Source organism: Chiroxiphia lanceolata, chromosome 1, assembly GCF_009829145.1.
Source record: "Chiroxiphia lanceolata isolate bChiLan1 chromosome 1, bChiLan1.pri, whole genome shotgun sequence".
Classification (NCBI taxonomy): domain Eukaryota; kingdom Metazoa; phylum Chordata; class Aves; order Passeriformes; family Pipridae; genus Chiroxiphia; species Chiroxiphia lanceolata.
The window spans coordinates 147,876,329-147,891,151 of record NC_045637.1 but is presented as its reverse complement, the minus strand read 5'-3'; the positions used below and the strand labels follow the sequence as shown (position 1 = coordinate 147,891,151).

Here is a 14,823-nt window from a genome sequence, read left to right as displayed (position 1 = left end):
TTTAAAACAGGGGGGTGTATCGTCTTCGTGTGATTAAATAAAAATTGTTTCGGGGAAATAGTTTGCACTTATTGGAAGCTTTTCTGCCTCCACGTCTCCAGATGAGAGAGAGAAAGGCGATCCCGGCCGTGGCCCCGCCGATGCTCCTCGGGAGAGGCGGTGGGTGCCCACCGCAGCCGGGGACTGTGCGCCCTGCCCGGGACAGAGCCACAGCCGGAGCCGGAGCATCCCCAGCGGGGACTGGCGGCCGGGCCGGGCTGAACTGGGCACGTCCCACCCAGCTGCGGGCGGCACAAACTGGGGCCGGTTTTCTGCTTCTTTGCAAAGGGGCTGTGGTGCAACACAAAGACAAAGGAAGAAGGTTCAGCTCCCAGCCTTATCTTTTAACTATTTTAATTAATTTATTTATTATTTTAACAAGGGGACACAAACTATTTCTGTGCACAGGCCAAAAACTTCCCCGCAGCGACTTATAATTTCATCCCTGGTTATGATTCAAGTTTGTAAGGCGACGGCTCGGCAGAACAAAGTCCAGGCACCCCGGGGAGGCAATCGGCACCCAGTGTCACCCAGTGTCCTGGCGAGGCCTCTCTGGCCCCGGGGGGCCGGACCAGATCTCCACTGCAGAGGGCTGCGGGGCCGGGGCCGTGTTGCAGCGAGCACTGCCTCCGCCCTGAGAAACCGCGGGGTTTATATATTTTCTTTTCTTTCTTTTCTTTTCTTTTCTTTTCTTTTCTTTTCTTTTCTTTTCTTTTCTTTTCTTTTCTTTTCTTTTCTTTTCTTTTCTTTTCTTTTCTTTTCTTTTCTTTTCTCTTTTCTTTTCTTTTCTTTTCTTTTCTTTTCTCTTTTCTTTTCTTTTCTTTTCTTTTCTTTTCTTTTCTTTTCTTTTTTCTTTTCTGTTCTTCTCTTTTCCGTTTTTCTTTTCTCTTCTCTTCTCTTCTTTTCTCTTCTCTTCTCTTCTCTTCTCTTCTCTTCTCTTCTCTTCTCTTCTCTTCTCTTCTCTTCTCTTCTCTTCTCTTCTCTTCTCTTCTCTTCTCTTCTCTTCTCTTCTCTTCTCTTCTCTTCTCTTCTCTTCTCTTCTCTTCTCGTTTCCGTTCCTGTCTCTCTTCACTTTTATTCTCTTCATCTCTTCTTCCTTTTTCATTCATTTCCATTCTATTACTTGTTTTCCTTTCCTTTCCTTTCCTTTCCTTTCCTTTCCTTTCCTTTCCTTTCCTTTCCTTTCCTTTCCTTTCCTTTCCTTTCCTTTCCTTTCCTTTCCTTTCCTTTCCTTTCCTTTCCTTTCCTTTCCTTTCCTTTCCTTTCCTTTCCTTTCCTTTCCTTTCCTTTCCTTTCCTTTCCTTTCCTTTCCTTTCCTTTCCTTTCCTTTCCTTTCCTTTCCTTTCCTTTCCTCCCCTTCTCCTCTCTTCTCTACCTCTTCATTCTTTCTTTCACCAACCACCATTATATAATTGTGCTCTGGACAGTCGTTTACTTTGACCCTACTGAATTTTGACGAAATTGGGTTTTTTTGTTACTGTTATTTGATAGTTTTCGATGGGGGCCGGGAGGGCTGCCCCAGTCCCAGCCGGTGGGCGGGAGGGGAGGGTGCTGCTTTTCAGGGGCAGGGCAAGGAGAGGGGTCGGGGGAGGGCAGGGGAAGGACGGGGCAGCGGAGGACAGGGCCAAGGGCAGGGCGAGCCAGGGACAGGGCCGGACCAGGGGCAGGGCGAGGCAGGGGCCGGCTCTCCCACCCCACCCGCGCACTCTCCATCCCGTGGGAAGGGGAGGCGGGAGGGGGTGTTTACCCCCCGTCACTCCGTGCTGCGGACGGTAGCCGTGACCGAACGCTACTTCCCGAGTCAGGACTGTGACATTCACCCTCATCAATTCTCTCCCGAGCATCCCCCGTGCCCCACGCGGGTGCCCCTGGCCGCTCGGTGGGGAGCCCCATCTCGGGCCGAGCTGGGCTCTGCCCTCTCCACGAGCAGCTCATAAAATTTTCATGATCCTGCAAGAAAGTGGAAGCCAGGTTTTCCAACCCGTCCGTTTGCTCCCGTTGACGGGAAAGTATTCCCCGCGTGAAGTGGATGGATGGGCGCTACCGGTCCCACCACAGGCTGCGGAGTGTGAGCTTAAAGGCAGCAAAGCGCCCTTCATCCTGCCTGGCACTGGGGGAATTGGCAAAATCCGAAGGTTTTAGGGGGGGTTATTTTTGTGGTTGGCGGCGGTGCAGTGAGAACCCGGCGGCACTGGGGAAACGCGGCCGTGTTGGCTGAGCTCTCCCGGCCCGCCGGCTCCGGGGAAAGCCTGGCTGGGGCTGAGCGAGGGTCGTTGCTGGTTTTCCCCTTCCAAAATTGATGCGAGAGCCCAGTGAAGGCCGGGCAGAGCCGGGCACATCGCCTGCGACATGGTCAGCCTGGCGAGGGGAAGGAGGAGCAGCGACCTCTTCCCCTCTCCTCTATCCTCCTCCAGCAGCTCCAACACGCTGGCAAAGCTGCCTCAAAGGCTTCACTCGGAAATAAAGTGATGCCGGGTGTGAGCGGGAGGGACATGGGGGCTGCCAGAGGGGCGCGGCGCTGTGCCCAGGCTGTGCCCACGGGGTAGCCTCGCTGCCAGACCTCCCCCGGCGGCACGGGAGGGGACTGTCTGGAAACGGGGCAATCGCTGAAAACCCGACGAAATTCGGTGCATGCCAGCGTTTTGCAGGCAGTCATCCCGCTCTGGAAGGGCGGGAGGTGCAGCCCCTCCCTGGACTCCCACTACTCCTCTGGGCATTTTGGTTTCTCAGCACCTCATGGTTGGTTTTTTCCCCCGAGTGTGGGGAAAAGTCGGAAAGAGGGTTTGCTCGGAGGAACGGCACGAACGGCCCCGGAGCATTCCCGCCGCCCGGCCCCGGCCGCAGAGCCTGCCCGCAGCCCGCCAGCGGGCGGGGGTCGGCCGCTCTCTCCCTCCCTCCTTCCCCGTACAGAGCTCACGGGTTATCATCCTGTTTCTAAACTTCTCAGTGCCAAAAGCGCCTAGCAAAAGGCAGGGTGTGTGGGGTCCGCTGCACCCGCACACTCACCTGTTTGCGAGATGGAAAATATATACACATATTTTTAGTGAGTGGCAGCATGGAATGAGCCTTGTTGAAACTAAGCGGAGAGCATAAGGGAAAAAAATCTGGCTGGTGTGCGGAGAGGTGATATTTGCAGGCACCAGGTCTGCGAGGGGAGGCTGAAGCAAAGAAGAAAACGAAGCCAAAATCGCATTTCCAAGCCACCTCTCCCGGTGACCCGCAGTGGTTCCCAAGGAAAAGCCCCTGCAAGCCGCGATGCCGCTGGCGAGGCGCCCGCAGACCGGCGAGCAAACGTGCTGCTGGAGAATGTTTCTACAGAGATTGAACTCCCAGATAAAAATAACCTTGGAAAAAAAAAATAGACCATTCAGATTTCCTCGGTTCGGTATCAGATCACCCCTTCACCCCCCGCCGCCCCCCCCCCGCTGCCTCTGCATACCTGAGGTGCTGGATTATTGTCAGAGGATAGGCAGATGCAGTAATTGTTTTGTACAGCTTTGTTTATCTCCTTCTTCGGAGTTTACCTCAGGAATTCTCTTTCCTGTCCTATGTAGGGTATAAATATTCCCGCGAAGGAGCGGGATAACGAATGGAAAGGTTAACGCGGTACCGGCAGCGAGTGGGCAGGTAATGCGCGGTTCAAGGAGGTTTGAAGTTTTTATCAGTAACTTGGGTCCGCCCGGGAGCGAAATATTTGAAGTGCAGCACCTTGAACACTTTTAATTATGGGGTAGTAGCAAAGCGAGAGCTTCCAAGTAATTAGAAAATACTTCTTGGGAGACAGGCTAATCGCTTTTCATGGGGCGCTTGAAGAAATTAACCTTTGGGTGTTTGTTTGAGCAAAACAACTTTGGATCAGCCACTGCTGGTCTTCGCCAGTGGACCTGACCCGCTGTGAAATACAAAGGAAATAGGGAGAAAGATTTAAAATTAGATAAAAATAAAATACCTTAAAAAGAAAAGGGGAAATAAAAAGAATAAGAAAAAGGAAAGCAAAAAGGAAAGAAGAAGAGGAGAGGAAGGACTCGCTGCCCCTTTCCCTCAAGGCGGCGAGTGATGCGCGTCACCGCAGGGAAGCCACGTCCAAGTGAAAATGTCACTTAGGGGGAGAGCCGAGGGTCGCGATGCGGCGGACACCGGAGCCAAGCCACCACCTCCCAGCCATGCTCGGCCCTCCGCGGGGCCGCGCAGCCCTTTTCCGTGCGCCCCGTCGGGGCGGTGGCACCGTGCGGGCCCCGGGGAGGGATAACGGGTCGGCTGCGAGGGGAGGAACCGCGCCCGCATCCTCGCTCCTCTCTCGCGCGCCCCGCCGAGGATCCGTGGCCCCCAACCTGTTCAGCCCCCTCTCGACTCTTCGGCCATGCAGCCGTACTTGGCTCCCTAATTTTGTTTCACGGTATTTCTCCCTAAAGACAACAAGTAAAGCAGCAGCGGCAGCTTTTCCCGTTCTAAAGAAGAGGGGGCTTTGGAGGGGTCCGGAGGTAGACAGGCCAGCGTTTTGGGGGGGAGCACAGCGCCGCAATGCCATTTGGGGAGCAGTCAGGGCAGATCAAAGGTTCCTGTCCGGCTGCGGGAAGGACGAGTCAATTACCGCCGAACCGCGCGGCGGGGAAGGGACGGGCCCCCCCGGGCAACCCGCGGGCACCGGGCCGGGCCTGTTCCTTCCCCCCAACACCCCCCCCGGACCCCTTTGTATCGCCGTCGCTCGCTTAATATTATTTATGCGTTTCTGCAAGGAATTGTGGGATGCCGGCCCCCCTCCCCCGGTAAACACCGGGGCAATTAAACCCCCGATAACTCATCTCTGGGGAAGGAGTACGGGGGGGACACACGGGCCAGGGCGGGGGGGCTGCCGCGGTGCGCGCCCCGCGCGGGGGCACCCGCATCTCCCCCCCGCGCATCCCCGCGGCGGCCGGGCCCGTCCGTGGGAGGGGCGTGGGCGCTGTCACTTACCGGGGCGCCCCGCACCACGTGTGCGCTCGCCCGGGCTACCATTGGCCCGAGGCACGTGTCGGAGCGCCCGGGCCGGCGACGTCAGCGGCGGGGGCCCCGTTAAAACCTAAAAGGACAACAACCCGAGTGGAAGTGCCCGGGCGCGGCGGCGGCGGCCGCCGGGGCGTAGCGCGGCGCAGGGAGGGCGGCAGGGCAGGGCGGGACGCCCCCCCCTCCCTCCCCACCCGCGGCGGCCCCCGCATGTGCGGGCGCGGGGTGGCGCGGGGCGGCGCGGGGCGAGGCGCTGCCGGCCGGAGCCCCGCGGGGCGCCCCTCACCGCCCTGCCCTCCGCGGGACACCGGCTGCTGAGAGCCCGCCTACACCCCGCCCCGACACCGGCGCTTCGTTTTTTTTTCTTCGCGCACCCCCATCCCCCCCCAATACCACCCCACCACCACCAACCCCCTTCCGCCCCCCAATTATTATTATTTTTATTACCACTAATTTTTTTTCCTCCGCGGATGAGGCGCGGCGGCGGCGGCAGCGGCGGCCGGGGGAGCAGGCGGCAGCGCGCCGCGGGACCGAGCGGCTGAGCGGCGGCGGGAGGCGGCGGAGCGGCGGCGGGAGGACCGGAACCTCCTCTCTGTGTTTTCATTTTTTGGCAAAGTTGGAAGTGGTGGAGGTTCGGCTGCTGGCTTGGGGAGGGGATCTCCCTGCATTTGTCTCTTTTTTTTATTTTTTTTTTAATGACTCTTAATTTTTAATTTTTTTTTTTTTGCGAACTCTGGATTTTGAATGCCCGGCGAAGCCAGGAGAAACGAAAGCAAATAGACACCTGTGCGTGCGTTGTATATAGACATATATATATAAATATATATATTAAAAAAATTAAATAAAAAACAACCGACAGCAGGAGCAACAACAGAGACAGCGCTCGGCAGCTCCCGGCCGGCGGCGGGCGGGCAGCGGAGCCGTCGGCGGGGCGGCCGCGCAGCATGGAGGAGGGCGGCCGGAGCCCCCGGGAGGAGGCGGCCGAGCCGCAGGAGTCCGGCGGCGACGCGGAGCCCGGCGGCGGCGGGCGGCGGGGGCTGCTGCTCCCCCCCGGTGACCCCCCGCACCCCCACCCGCACCCGCATCGCATCACCAACTTCTTCATCGACAACATCCTGCGGCCCGAGTTCGGGCGAAGGAAGGAGGTGGGCGGCCCCGGCGCGGAGCCCCGGCGGCCCGGCGCGGAGAGCCGCCGCAGCCCCGCCGCGGCGCCGGCCCCCGGGGCTGCGCTGCCCGGCAGCGGGGCGGGCTCGCCGGGCCGGGGGGAGGGCGGCCCCGCCGGGCTGGCCCTGCACGGCGCCGCCAAGAAGGGGGGCGACCCCGCGGCGCTGGAGGCGGCCCTGAAGGCGCGGGGGCTGAGCGGCGGCGACCTGTCGGTGAGCTCGGACTCGGATAGCTCCCAGGCCAGCTCCAACGCCGGGAACCAGCCCATGCTGTGGCCCGCCTGGGTGTACTGCACGCGGTACTCGGACCGGCCCTCCTCAGGTAAGCGCTGCCCCGTCGCGGCCCCGCTCCCCCACCGCCGTATCACCCTCCCCGGGCTCCCCGGGCCGTCTCCGCCCGCCCTCGAGGCCGGGAAGCGGCGTGGAAAAGACCCCGCTCCCCTTTCCTTCTCCGTCTTCTTATTTTCTTTTTTCTTCTTCTTTTTTTTTTTTTTTTTTTTTTTTTATGGAGGGGAGTGGGTGGGGGAAGGAGTTGCTTAAAATGACCTGAAAATGCGGGGAGAAGAAGGGGTGGCCGGGGGTGCGCGGAGCCGGAGGGACGAGGAGGGAACGGGGGTCCCTCCCTCCCCACCGCCGCGGCGGAGCTGGGGCCGCCTGGGCTCGGGGCATTTCCCACCAACTGCCGAGTTTTATCAAAGAGGGAGGAAAAAATTCTGGCTTTGGGCTCCCCGCTCATCCTCCCGGAGAGCTCTCCTCCCTGCCGGGAACCTCCCCCCCCCCTCCCGCGCTGTGTTTTGGAAAGGGGAGAGGGCATTTCCACAGGCCTCGCCTTGTTTTGATTAGTCTTTTTTCGCCAAAAACAAGCCGCGTCGTTTATTTCTCTAAAAGAGGCCTCCGAGCGGCCGCCGTTTCGTTTCTTTCTTTTAATTTCCCCCCATGTGCTGTAGGTCAGCTCTGTGGGGGCCGGGGGACGTTCCCAAGAACCAAGGAACTTCTTTGGCAAGGGCTTGGGCAGAACCTCTTGAAATTATCGTAAAAAAATAAAAAAAATAAAAGAAAGAAAATTTAAAAAATAAAACCAGGGGGTAAAATGTCCTTCTGCTACTGCGGGGACAGCAGGGCTGGTCCCGGCAGATCGGTAAAACCTTGTTTAAAAAGAAGTAGAAAGCGCTGGGGAAAGGCATGGGAAACACCAGGCAGAAGATCTGCTCCCAGGGAAAAGAAAAAAAAATATAGATCTTTCTCTTACAAAAGAGCGAGGTAGGATTTTCACCCGGGAGCCGGCCGGCTGAAGGAGGGATCGTAAAACGAGATGAAAATTAGTTCGTAATGTCTGAAAACAAACTCTTACTCAGAGGTAATATTCAGAGCTGAATTGGAATTTACTCCATTGTTCTCCGGTGCTCTCCTTTGTTAATATTTAATTAACATACATCCTCACAATGGCTCGGCCCGGGCAGAAAAGGCTCCTTGTGCTGCCGAGAATAATATTCCCGAGAATAATCCCGGCGATTCGGATCGGGCCGTGCAGCGCCATATGGGCACTGCAGCGGAGAGGCGGAATGCTTCTCCCTAAGTAAACTGGAGGAGGAGGATTTCCATCAGAATTTTTATCGCGACTCACCAAAAAAAAAATTTAAAAGATAAGTAAAAAAAGTAAAGAGGTTTTCTTAAAAAAAAAACAAAAACAAACAAAAAACAACCAAACAAACAATCATATTTTTTCGGGGTGTAAAATTTAGCTCTGTGTGGCTGCTCCTGGTGCAGTTTTCCTTGCTGGCCATCCCCGGGATGCAGAGGGTCGGTAACTGTGTTTGTGGCTGGGGGAGAAGGGGACGTGGGGGGGAGGGCGGCCGGGCAGCGAGCGTGGGCACAGGAGGCTGCGGGGGCGCCGGGGTCTGCGGCTCCCGTTCCACCGCCTCCAGAGCATCCCCCTGGCAGCGGAGGCACAAAGCGGGTTTATTTTTCTTGGCGGGGGTGGTGGTGGTGTTGTCGGAGCGTGGGTGCCCCCGCCGCGGAACCGCGCCTGGCGTGGGGCCGCCCGCAGCGGAGCGTGGCTGTGTCGGTGCTTCTCCCCTCTCCCGGCCGTAGGTCCCCGCTCCCGCAAACCAAAGAAGAAGAACCCCAACAAGGAGGACAAGCGGCCGCGCACCGCCTTCACCGCCGAGCAGCTGCAGAGACTCAAGGCCGAGTTCCAGACGAACCGGTACCTGACGGAGCAGCGGCGGCAGAGCCTGGCCCAGGAGCTCGGGCTCAACGAGTCCCAGATCAAAATCTGGTTCCAGAATAAACGAGCCAAGATCAAGAAGGCGACGGGCAGCAAGAACTCCCTGGCAGTGCACCTCATGGCCCAGGGGCTCTACAACCACTCCACCACGGCGAAAGACGGCAAGTCGGACAGTGAATAGCCAAGGGAAAGGGGGGGTGGGAGGGAGGCGAGGGAGGGAGGGGGGAGGCAGGGGAGGGGGGCCGTTTGCAGTCAAAGTTTATACAATGCAATAATTTAATTAAAAAAAAATAAAAAGAAACATAAGGGCCAGTGTATAAAGATTATACCAGCATTAATAGTGAAAATATTGTGTATTAGATATAATTCTGCAATATTCTATGTATATATAATTTACAGGTAAGGTGGTGTAAAAATCCAAGATATCTGACTATAAAATATTTTTTGATTTTTTTTGATTTTTTTTTTTTTTGGTTGGTTGGTTTTGATTTCAGGGGATTGGGCTGGTTGGTTGACTTTGGTTTGTTTGTTTGCTTGCTTTTTTTTTTTTGGTTGTATGGAGATTTTAGATGCTATCTTTATGTTGCTTTTTTTTTTTTTGATGCTTAAGTTACCTTTTATAGACTTAAGCGCAGTTTTAATGGACATTGGACAATGTTTTTTGAAATTCAAAAAAAAAAAAGAATTAAAAACAACTTTTGCTGAAGTCCAAAGATTTTTATTGCTGCATTTCACAGGACTGTGAACTGAATAAATAGTTCTCCTATTTGTTCTATGAGTTCCAACTTTTTTTTTCACCCCACCCCTCCCCTTTTCTTTTTTTTTTTCTTTCTTTTTTTTTTTGTTTTATTTTTTTCTTCTTTTTTTTATGTTTTTGGAGTTGGGGTGTCTGGGGCTGACTTTGGGGATAGACGTGGAGAATTTAATTTTAAAAGGAAGAAAAAATATAAGTGACGATAGGGAGACAAATCTGAAAACACCTTCTTAAAACATGCTCGGGGGCCTCTCCTGAGCCTCTGCCCCTTCATCACTCCCAGCGAGACCCACGGCCATCCATGGATGCGGAATGCAGGCTGCAGGCGTGGATGAGGGATAGAGATGGGCTTAGCACCTCCCTCCCCCTTCCCTTCCAACTTGTTGGGAAAACTTTGGGAACCCCATCTCCGAAAAACGAAAAGCGGGAGCTGCTCCGGGATGCTGCTCCTTCCCGGCCCCGCTCCCCCTCCGCGGGGGGCGGCCGAGGGATGAGACCCGGCTCCGCTCCGGCATCACATCCCCGAAATATTTGGGAGCGTTTTAGCCCCCCCCCCACTCCTTAAATAAAGGAACGTTTTTAGTTCTCCCTTCCCCTCCCAGCGCGGTCCCCGCTGGCGCAGACGCTTCGCGGCAGCGTGCGGGTGGGTGTTTCTCCCCACGCTCCCCCCCCCTCGTTCCCCACGCAGACACCCCCTTCTAATCGTAGTTTCTCGGGGGTTCGAGGCGCTGTGCTGTGTTTAACCCGTTTCTCCCGGAGCGAGGGGTCCCTCTCCCCACTCCGGAGGGGGGATGTGTCCTGCGTGGGCCTGGGTGTGCGTGGGCAGCTGCTCGGGAACGGGCCCTCCTGCGACGCTGTTTAGGGGGTGAAAAACTTCTCGCTTTGCCTTAAAGCCTCTTTATTTTGCAGCTCTAATAGATACACATTGTACATAGTAGTATAAAATTAAAAAAAAAGAAAAAAAAAGGAAAAAAAAAAGAAAGAATCCAGCTATAAAATAAAAAACTGTAATTTTAAATTCTGTGAATAACCATCAGCTGCTTAGGAGCCAGGATTAAATGACTTTGTCTTTTAGCAAGAAAGCAAAGGATTTTTTTTTCTTCTCTCCAGTTTATAAAACGTGCATTTTACAATTGCAGTATCAAATATTTATAATCGGATGAAATATGAATGTTTCTATTTACAACTGTGTTCTCAACATTGTGAACATTCTCGCTGCATTTTGTGTGTTTCAATTCTCGAGGACTGCATTAAATAATAATAATTAAAAAAAACCAACCAAACAACCCACTTTATTATGAAATCCTAACCGTGTCACTCAGGCGTTGCAATGGAGCAGTGCTGTTAGGGAATATATATCCCTAAATGTTCATACAGTCCTTAGCCTGCACTTCTGAGCACTGGAGCTGGAGTTAGAAGTATTTCGTAGTTTCAGCTCTTTATGGGGTGTGGGGGGGGGGGAAATCCGTGGCGATTTATGAGAAAGGTGGTTTTGCAGCCAGGCTTTTCATCAGCCTTTTGACTTAATGAGGAAACTTTGGGGGATTCATTTTTAGCTGAAGGAGAGGACGAGCGCCAGCCAGCACCGAGCCCCTCTCGGGCACTCCTCCTCCTGCTCAAAAGGAGCTGAAAACGCAAAGGAAAATCTTTTTAATCTCACCTACTGTCAACAGGTTTCACCTTTTCAAGACTTTAAATACCCGGTGGTGTGATGCTCTGACAGGCTGCGTTTGGAAAACCTCTGCTAGAAAAACTCGTAACCCTGGAGCTCGGGAAGAGGGGATGGAATATTGCCGATGCCACTCCACGAAACCGAGCACCCTGTAAAATGCTTGGCAGCCCCAGGAAATGACAGTACCACGATTTTAGGACGGGCTGGACAAAAATAAAACGATCACCCGCCTTGCTGCGACAAAGGGCACAAGAGCTCCGAAATAGCTTTCTACAGGCAGGAGGAGAGGGAGGAAGGGCAGAGCCTCACTCACCCTTAGGGTCGTTCCTTCTGCAGGGGACGCGCTCCCAGATAAAACCAAGAGGAGGTGTATTTAATATTTTATTTTACATATTTTTTTTTTTAAAAGCTGCTACTTTAAGATACATTCTGCAAGGGGCAAAATTCTCCAGGAGAGGAGCTGCCGCTGGCATGGTGCACCAAGGGCTTCACCTGCCCGAAGAAACTGGGGCTGGGGATGAGTGCGATGGGAGTGCCGGGGATGCTACCAGGATACTGCGAGTTCCTGCTTCCAAACCTTCTTTATTTTTCCAGCCTTTTTGGTTTACGTACCTTTGAGGAAATCTTTTTTTTTTTGGCCACCAACACTAATAGAGGCAGGTGATTTATAATCCCGAGGGAGAAAATCGGTGGCAGTGGGCACTAAAGAAGAGTTTTAAGTCTGGTTTGAAAAATAGCTCCGGTTGCTCAATGGTAGAAAACGGCACCGTGGATGTGTTACACGAGAGAGGATAAGTCCCACGGAGATTTTATTTAACTTTTTTTTTTAGGAAGTCACTAAACCTGCACCGGGGGAAAATTTTGGCCTTGCTCCTAAGCGTACAGGCAGGGGTGGAGTTTTCACCTGTCCTCCCCCCCTCGTAAGAAATACTGGGAATAAAAAAATAGATATGTGACACCAGCAGGCATAGGTATTTGGTTTTAGATTTTAAAAAAATCGTAGTGGAACTTCTCTAAGTTAGTTCGGTCTCTGGAGCAAGGACAGAAAATATCACGCTGCTGCTTGGATTTTATCCAGATCAGAACACAAAATATTTGCCATTTGTAAGCCGCGCCTTCAGTGGGAGCAGCGAATTCCTCACACGGGCTGCACTTCTCACCTGCCTCCGATATTTTGGAGAAAGCTTCCACGGGAAGGGGCATAGGTTCGGAGACACTTGCTCCGCTGCTGCTTTTCGCCACCCTGTGAGCGGCTGCTCGTTCCCTTGCGCCGCCCAGCCCGCGCTCCCACGCCCGGGCAGCGGCTCCCCGCTGGCTTGGGAAGAACGGCACAGATAAATTACCCCTCGATAATTTAAAATTAAAAATTATTTTAACAGAATGAGCTGCCGCACAAGCTCCTCTTGCAATTTTAGCAAAGCAACACCGGCTTTCTGAAACAGCCGTTTTGTTTTGGAAAAGGCAAAATCCGAACCCAGAGCAGCCCCGAAGCCGAGCCAGAGTTTCCCCCAAAACCAGGCTGCGCCGGGGCAGAGGCAGGACTGGCCCTGGAGTTAGCCACCGCCTGGCAGCGTTTTATTCCTGGCAGGCAACTCTGCCTGAGATTTCCCTCCCCCAGCTAGCGGGGCAGACTCCTTCCCCTCCAGCCAGAGCAGCAGAGTCCCATAAAAAAAGAATAAAACAGGAAAAAAAAACCGAATCAACTAACCAAACAAAACCACCAACCCAGGGAAGTATTTCAGGGCCGAACAAAAATACATCTGCACTTGCCCGGTGCCAACCAGCCCCTCCGTGTAATTAATTAAGCGTATTTTCCCCCTAACTCTGTTCAATGATCATCTGAGCACTGAGGTTTAGTGAAGGTGTTCCTCCGCTCTGCTCTCTGTTAACGCAGGGTATGGCACATGCGATGTACAAACCCACACCCAGGCACTATGTATGCAAATGCCCGCGCCATTGATTGTGAAATGCATATCAGAGTTAGAGGGGGAAACTATTTAGCCAGCTCTGGTTTGTGGGAAAAAAAAAAAAAGTAATTCTGTATCCCGCTGATTTAATATCCGACCTCCACATTCAATCCCCGCCCATGCAGCTATCAAAAGTACCCCTGGGATGTTTGGATATCATCTCCAAACTAACATCTGTGATTATGAAATGCTCAGAAGGGGAAGGTTAATAACAATTTGTTTCAAAGGGCCAGAGTCAATTTTATAAACAAATTCGCGTTGCCCTAAAAACAAACAAACAGGCAGAGTGGAAGCCGACACCCGCGGGCAGGGGCTGGACCTGGGCACTCGGGGCAGGTTTTGCTCCCACTTCCCTCAGGGAAGGAGCAGGGGCAGTCCGGGACTGCCCGGGAGCAGCAGCCGGGGATGACGGCGTAGCAGGGGGAGAGAGATTTGTGCAGTGACAGCCCGGGGGATGCTTCGTGGCTCCGGCAGAAACGCACCCAGACACGTTTGGGGAGCGAAAGGTAGTCCCGTGTTTCTGTGCAGAAAATCGGGACGGTCCCTGACTGTGGAACTGGGTTCTGTAGATCTGGGGACGGGGCAGGTCTGGGCTGTGCCCTGGGCTCCCCCCTCACACACACCGAGACGAGCCTTGCAGCTAAAACCAACCACTACCCCGTCCTCAATCTGCTCTGTCGCATATTTGGGACCCCTGGCAAACTCAGGCAAGGCTGACGCCCAAAGCCTGGCCCCGGCTTCTGGAATAAGTGGCCTGGATGAGCCCAGGCAGGAAGAGACGACGGAGCCGGCAGCTCCACAGACACCCACGCCCAGAGCCCGACGACAGCTCTTTGCCTACTGCCCTCCCCTGTCCGCTGTGCGCCCCTGCCCACTGCCTGACCCTGTCCACTGCCTGCCCCTGCCCGCTGCCCGTCCCTGCCTGCTGCCCGTCCCTACCCGCTGCCCGTCCCTGCCTGCTGCCCGTCCCTGCCCTCTGCCTGTCCCTGCTCGCTGCCTGACCCTGCCCTCTGCCCGTCCCTGCCTGCCCACGTTTACCACCCGCACTTCCTCTCACCCCACCGTCTCCTCGACCTGGAAAGAAATTTAAATTTGGCATTTGACATATTTTAAGGTCTTAAAAAAAAAGATAAAAAAATGGAAAGGTAAAAAAAGAAGCGCGTCTCATGCACACGCGCGTCGGGATGACCCGCCTCACTGCGGGGCCGTGCGTGGCAACAGACGGGAGCGGGGAGGGGTGGCCCCACTCCCCGCGTGTCCCCGGGGCTTCCCCTGCGGGTGGGGGGGAGGCCAGCCCTCTCCCTCTCCGGTTCCTTTTCCAGGAGAGTGGTGGAGGGAAGGGGCCCGTGTCCCCGCAGCACCCCGGTGCCCGGTGCTTTAGGGTTGCAGCCACCATGTACTTCCCCAAGGGGGAAAGAGGGGGAAAAAAATATAGTTTCTTCTCCTACAGGGACTGCTCTTTTCAGTGTCTGCTCCCCGCGGGGACAGAGATGGGGCAGCCCGGGAGGGGCCCCGGAGCAGCAGAACGCGGGGTGTCCTTGGCTCCAGCAGCCCAGCCCTGGCTAACCCTAACCCCCCCCCCCGCTCTCCCAGACGGCCCTGGCTCGGTGGGAGCCTCTCCCGGCCCCAGGAGTCTCGGACAGTCTCCACTTGCCTTCACCCTCCCAAGGCCCGGGGCCAAATTTCTTCCGACTTGATGGATTTGCACGGGGCTGAAGCCGGACTCTCGTCCCCCCCCCTCGCCCTCCGCCCCGTCCTGGTGCCCAGCAGTGTCCCCGCAGGCTGGGAGTGAATGCCCGGCCGTGCCCACGAACCAGCACAGCATCCCCCAAGCCAGCCGTATGTCCATTTCCTGGGCAAATATGGTGGAGGGGGTGCTGGGAAGAGGGAAGGAAGCCAAACCTGCCGTGGTGGGTGTGGGGAAGGACTGGGTGACCCTTCACCTTTCAAGTTCCCATGCCAGAGGTCAGAGGGGCTTCCTCCCCCCAGGGACTAGAGGAGCAGCGGAGATGGGAGCA

The 14,823-nt window shown here is 54.9% G+C and overlaps 1 protein-coding gene across 1 annotated transcript; it reads left to right on the top strand.

Annotated features, from left to right (window-relative positions):
• Positions 1-5,966: 5,966 nt before the first annotated feature.
• EN2 (engrailed homeobox 2) lies at positions 5,967-10,449 on the top strand. The gene is made up of 2 exons (XM_032694416.1): positions 5,967-6,507; positions 8,277-10,449. The coding sequence occupies exons 1-2, from the start codon at positions 5,967-5,969 to the stop codon at positions 8,591-8,593; spliced, it is 858 nt and encodes a 285-aa protein (XP_032550307.1). The 3' UTR covers positions 8,594-10,449.
• The last annotated feature ends 4,374 nt before the right edge of the window (positions 10,450-14,823 follow it).

Bases quoted from the DNA above. Each gene is read 5' to 3' on its own strand.
- EN2 (XM_032694416.1), top strand. From the start codon at position 5,967: ATGGAGGAGGGCGGCCGGAGCCCCCGGGAGGAGGCGGCCGAGCCGCAG. The intron at 6,508-8,276 runs GTAAGCGCTGCC...TCCCGGCCGTAG, and splicing joins CTCGGACCGGCCCTCCTCAG to GTCCCCGCTCCCGCAAACCA.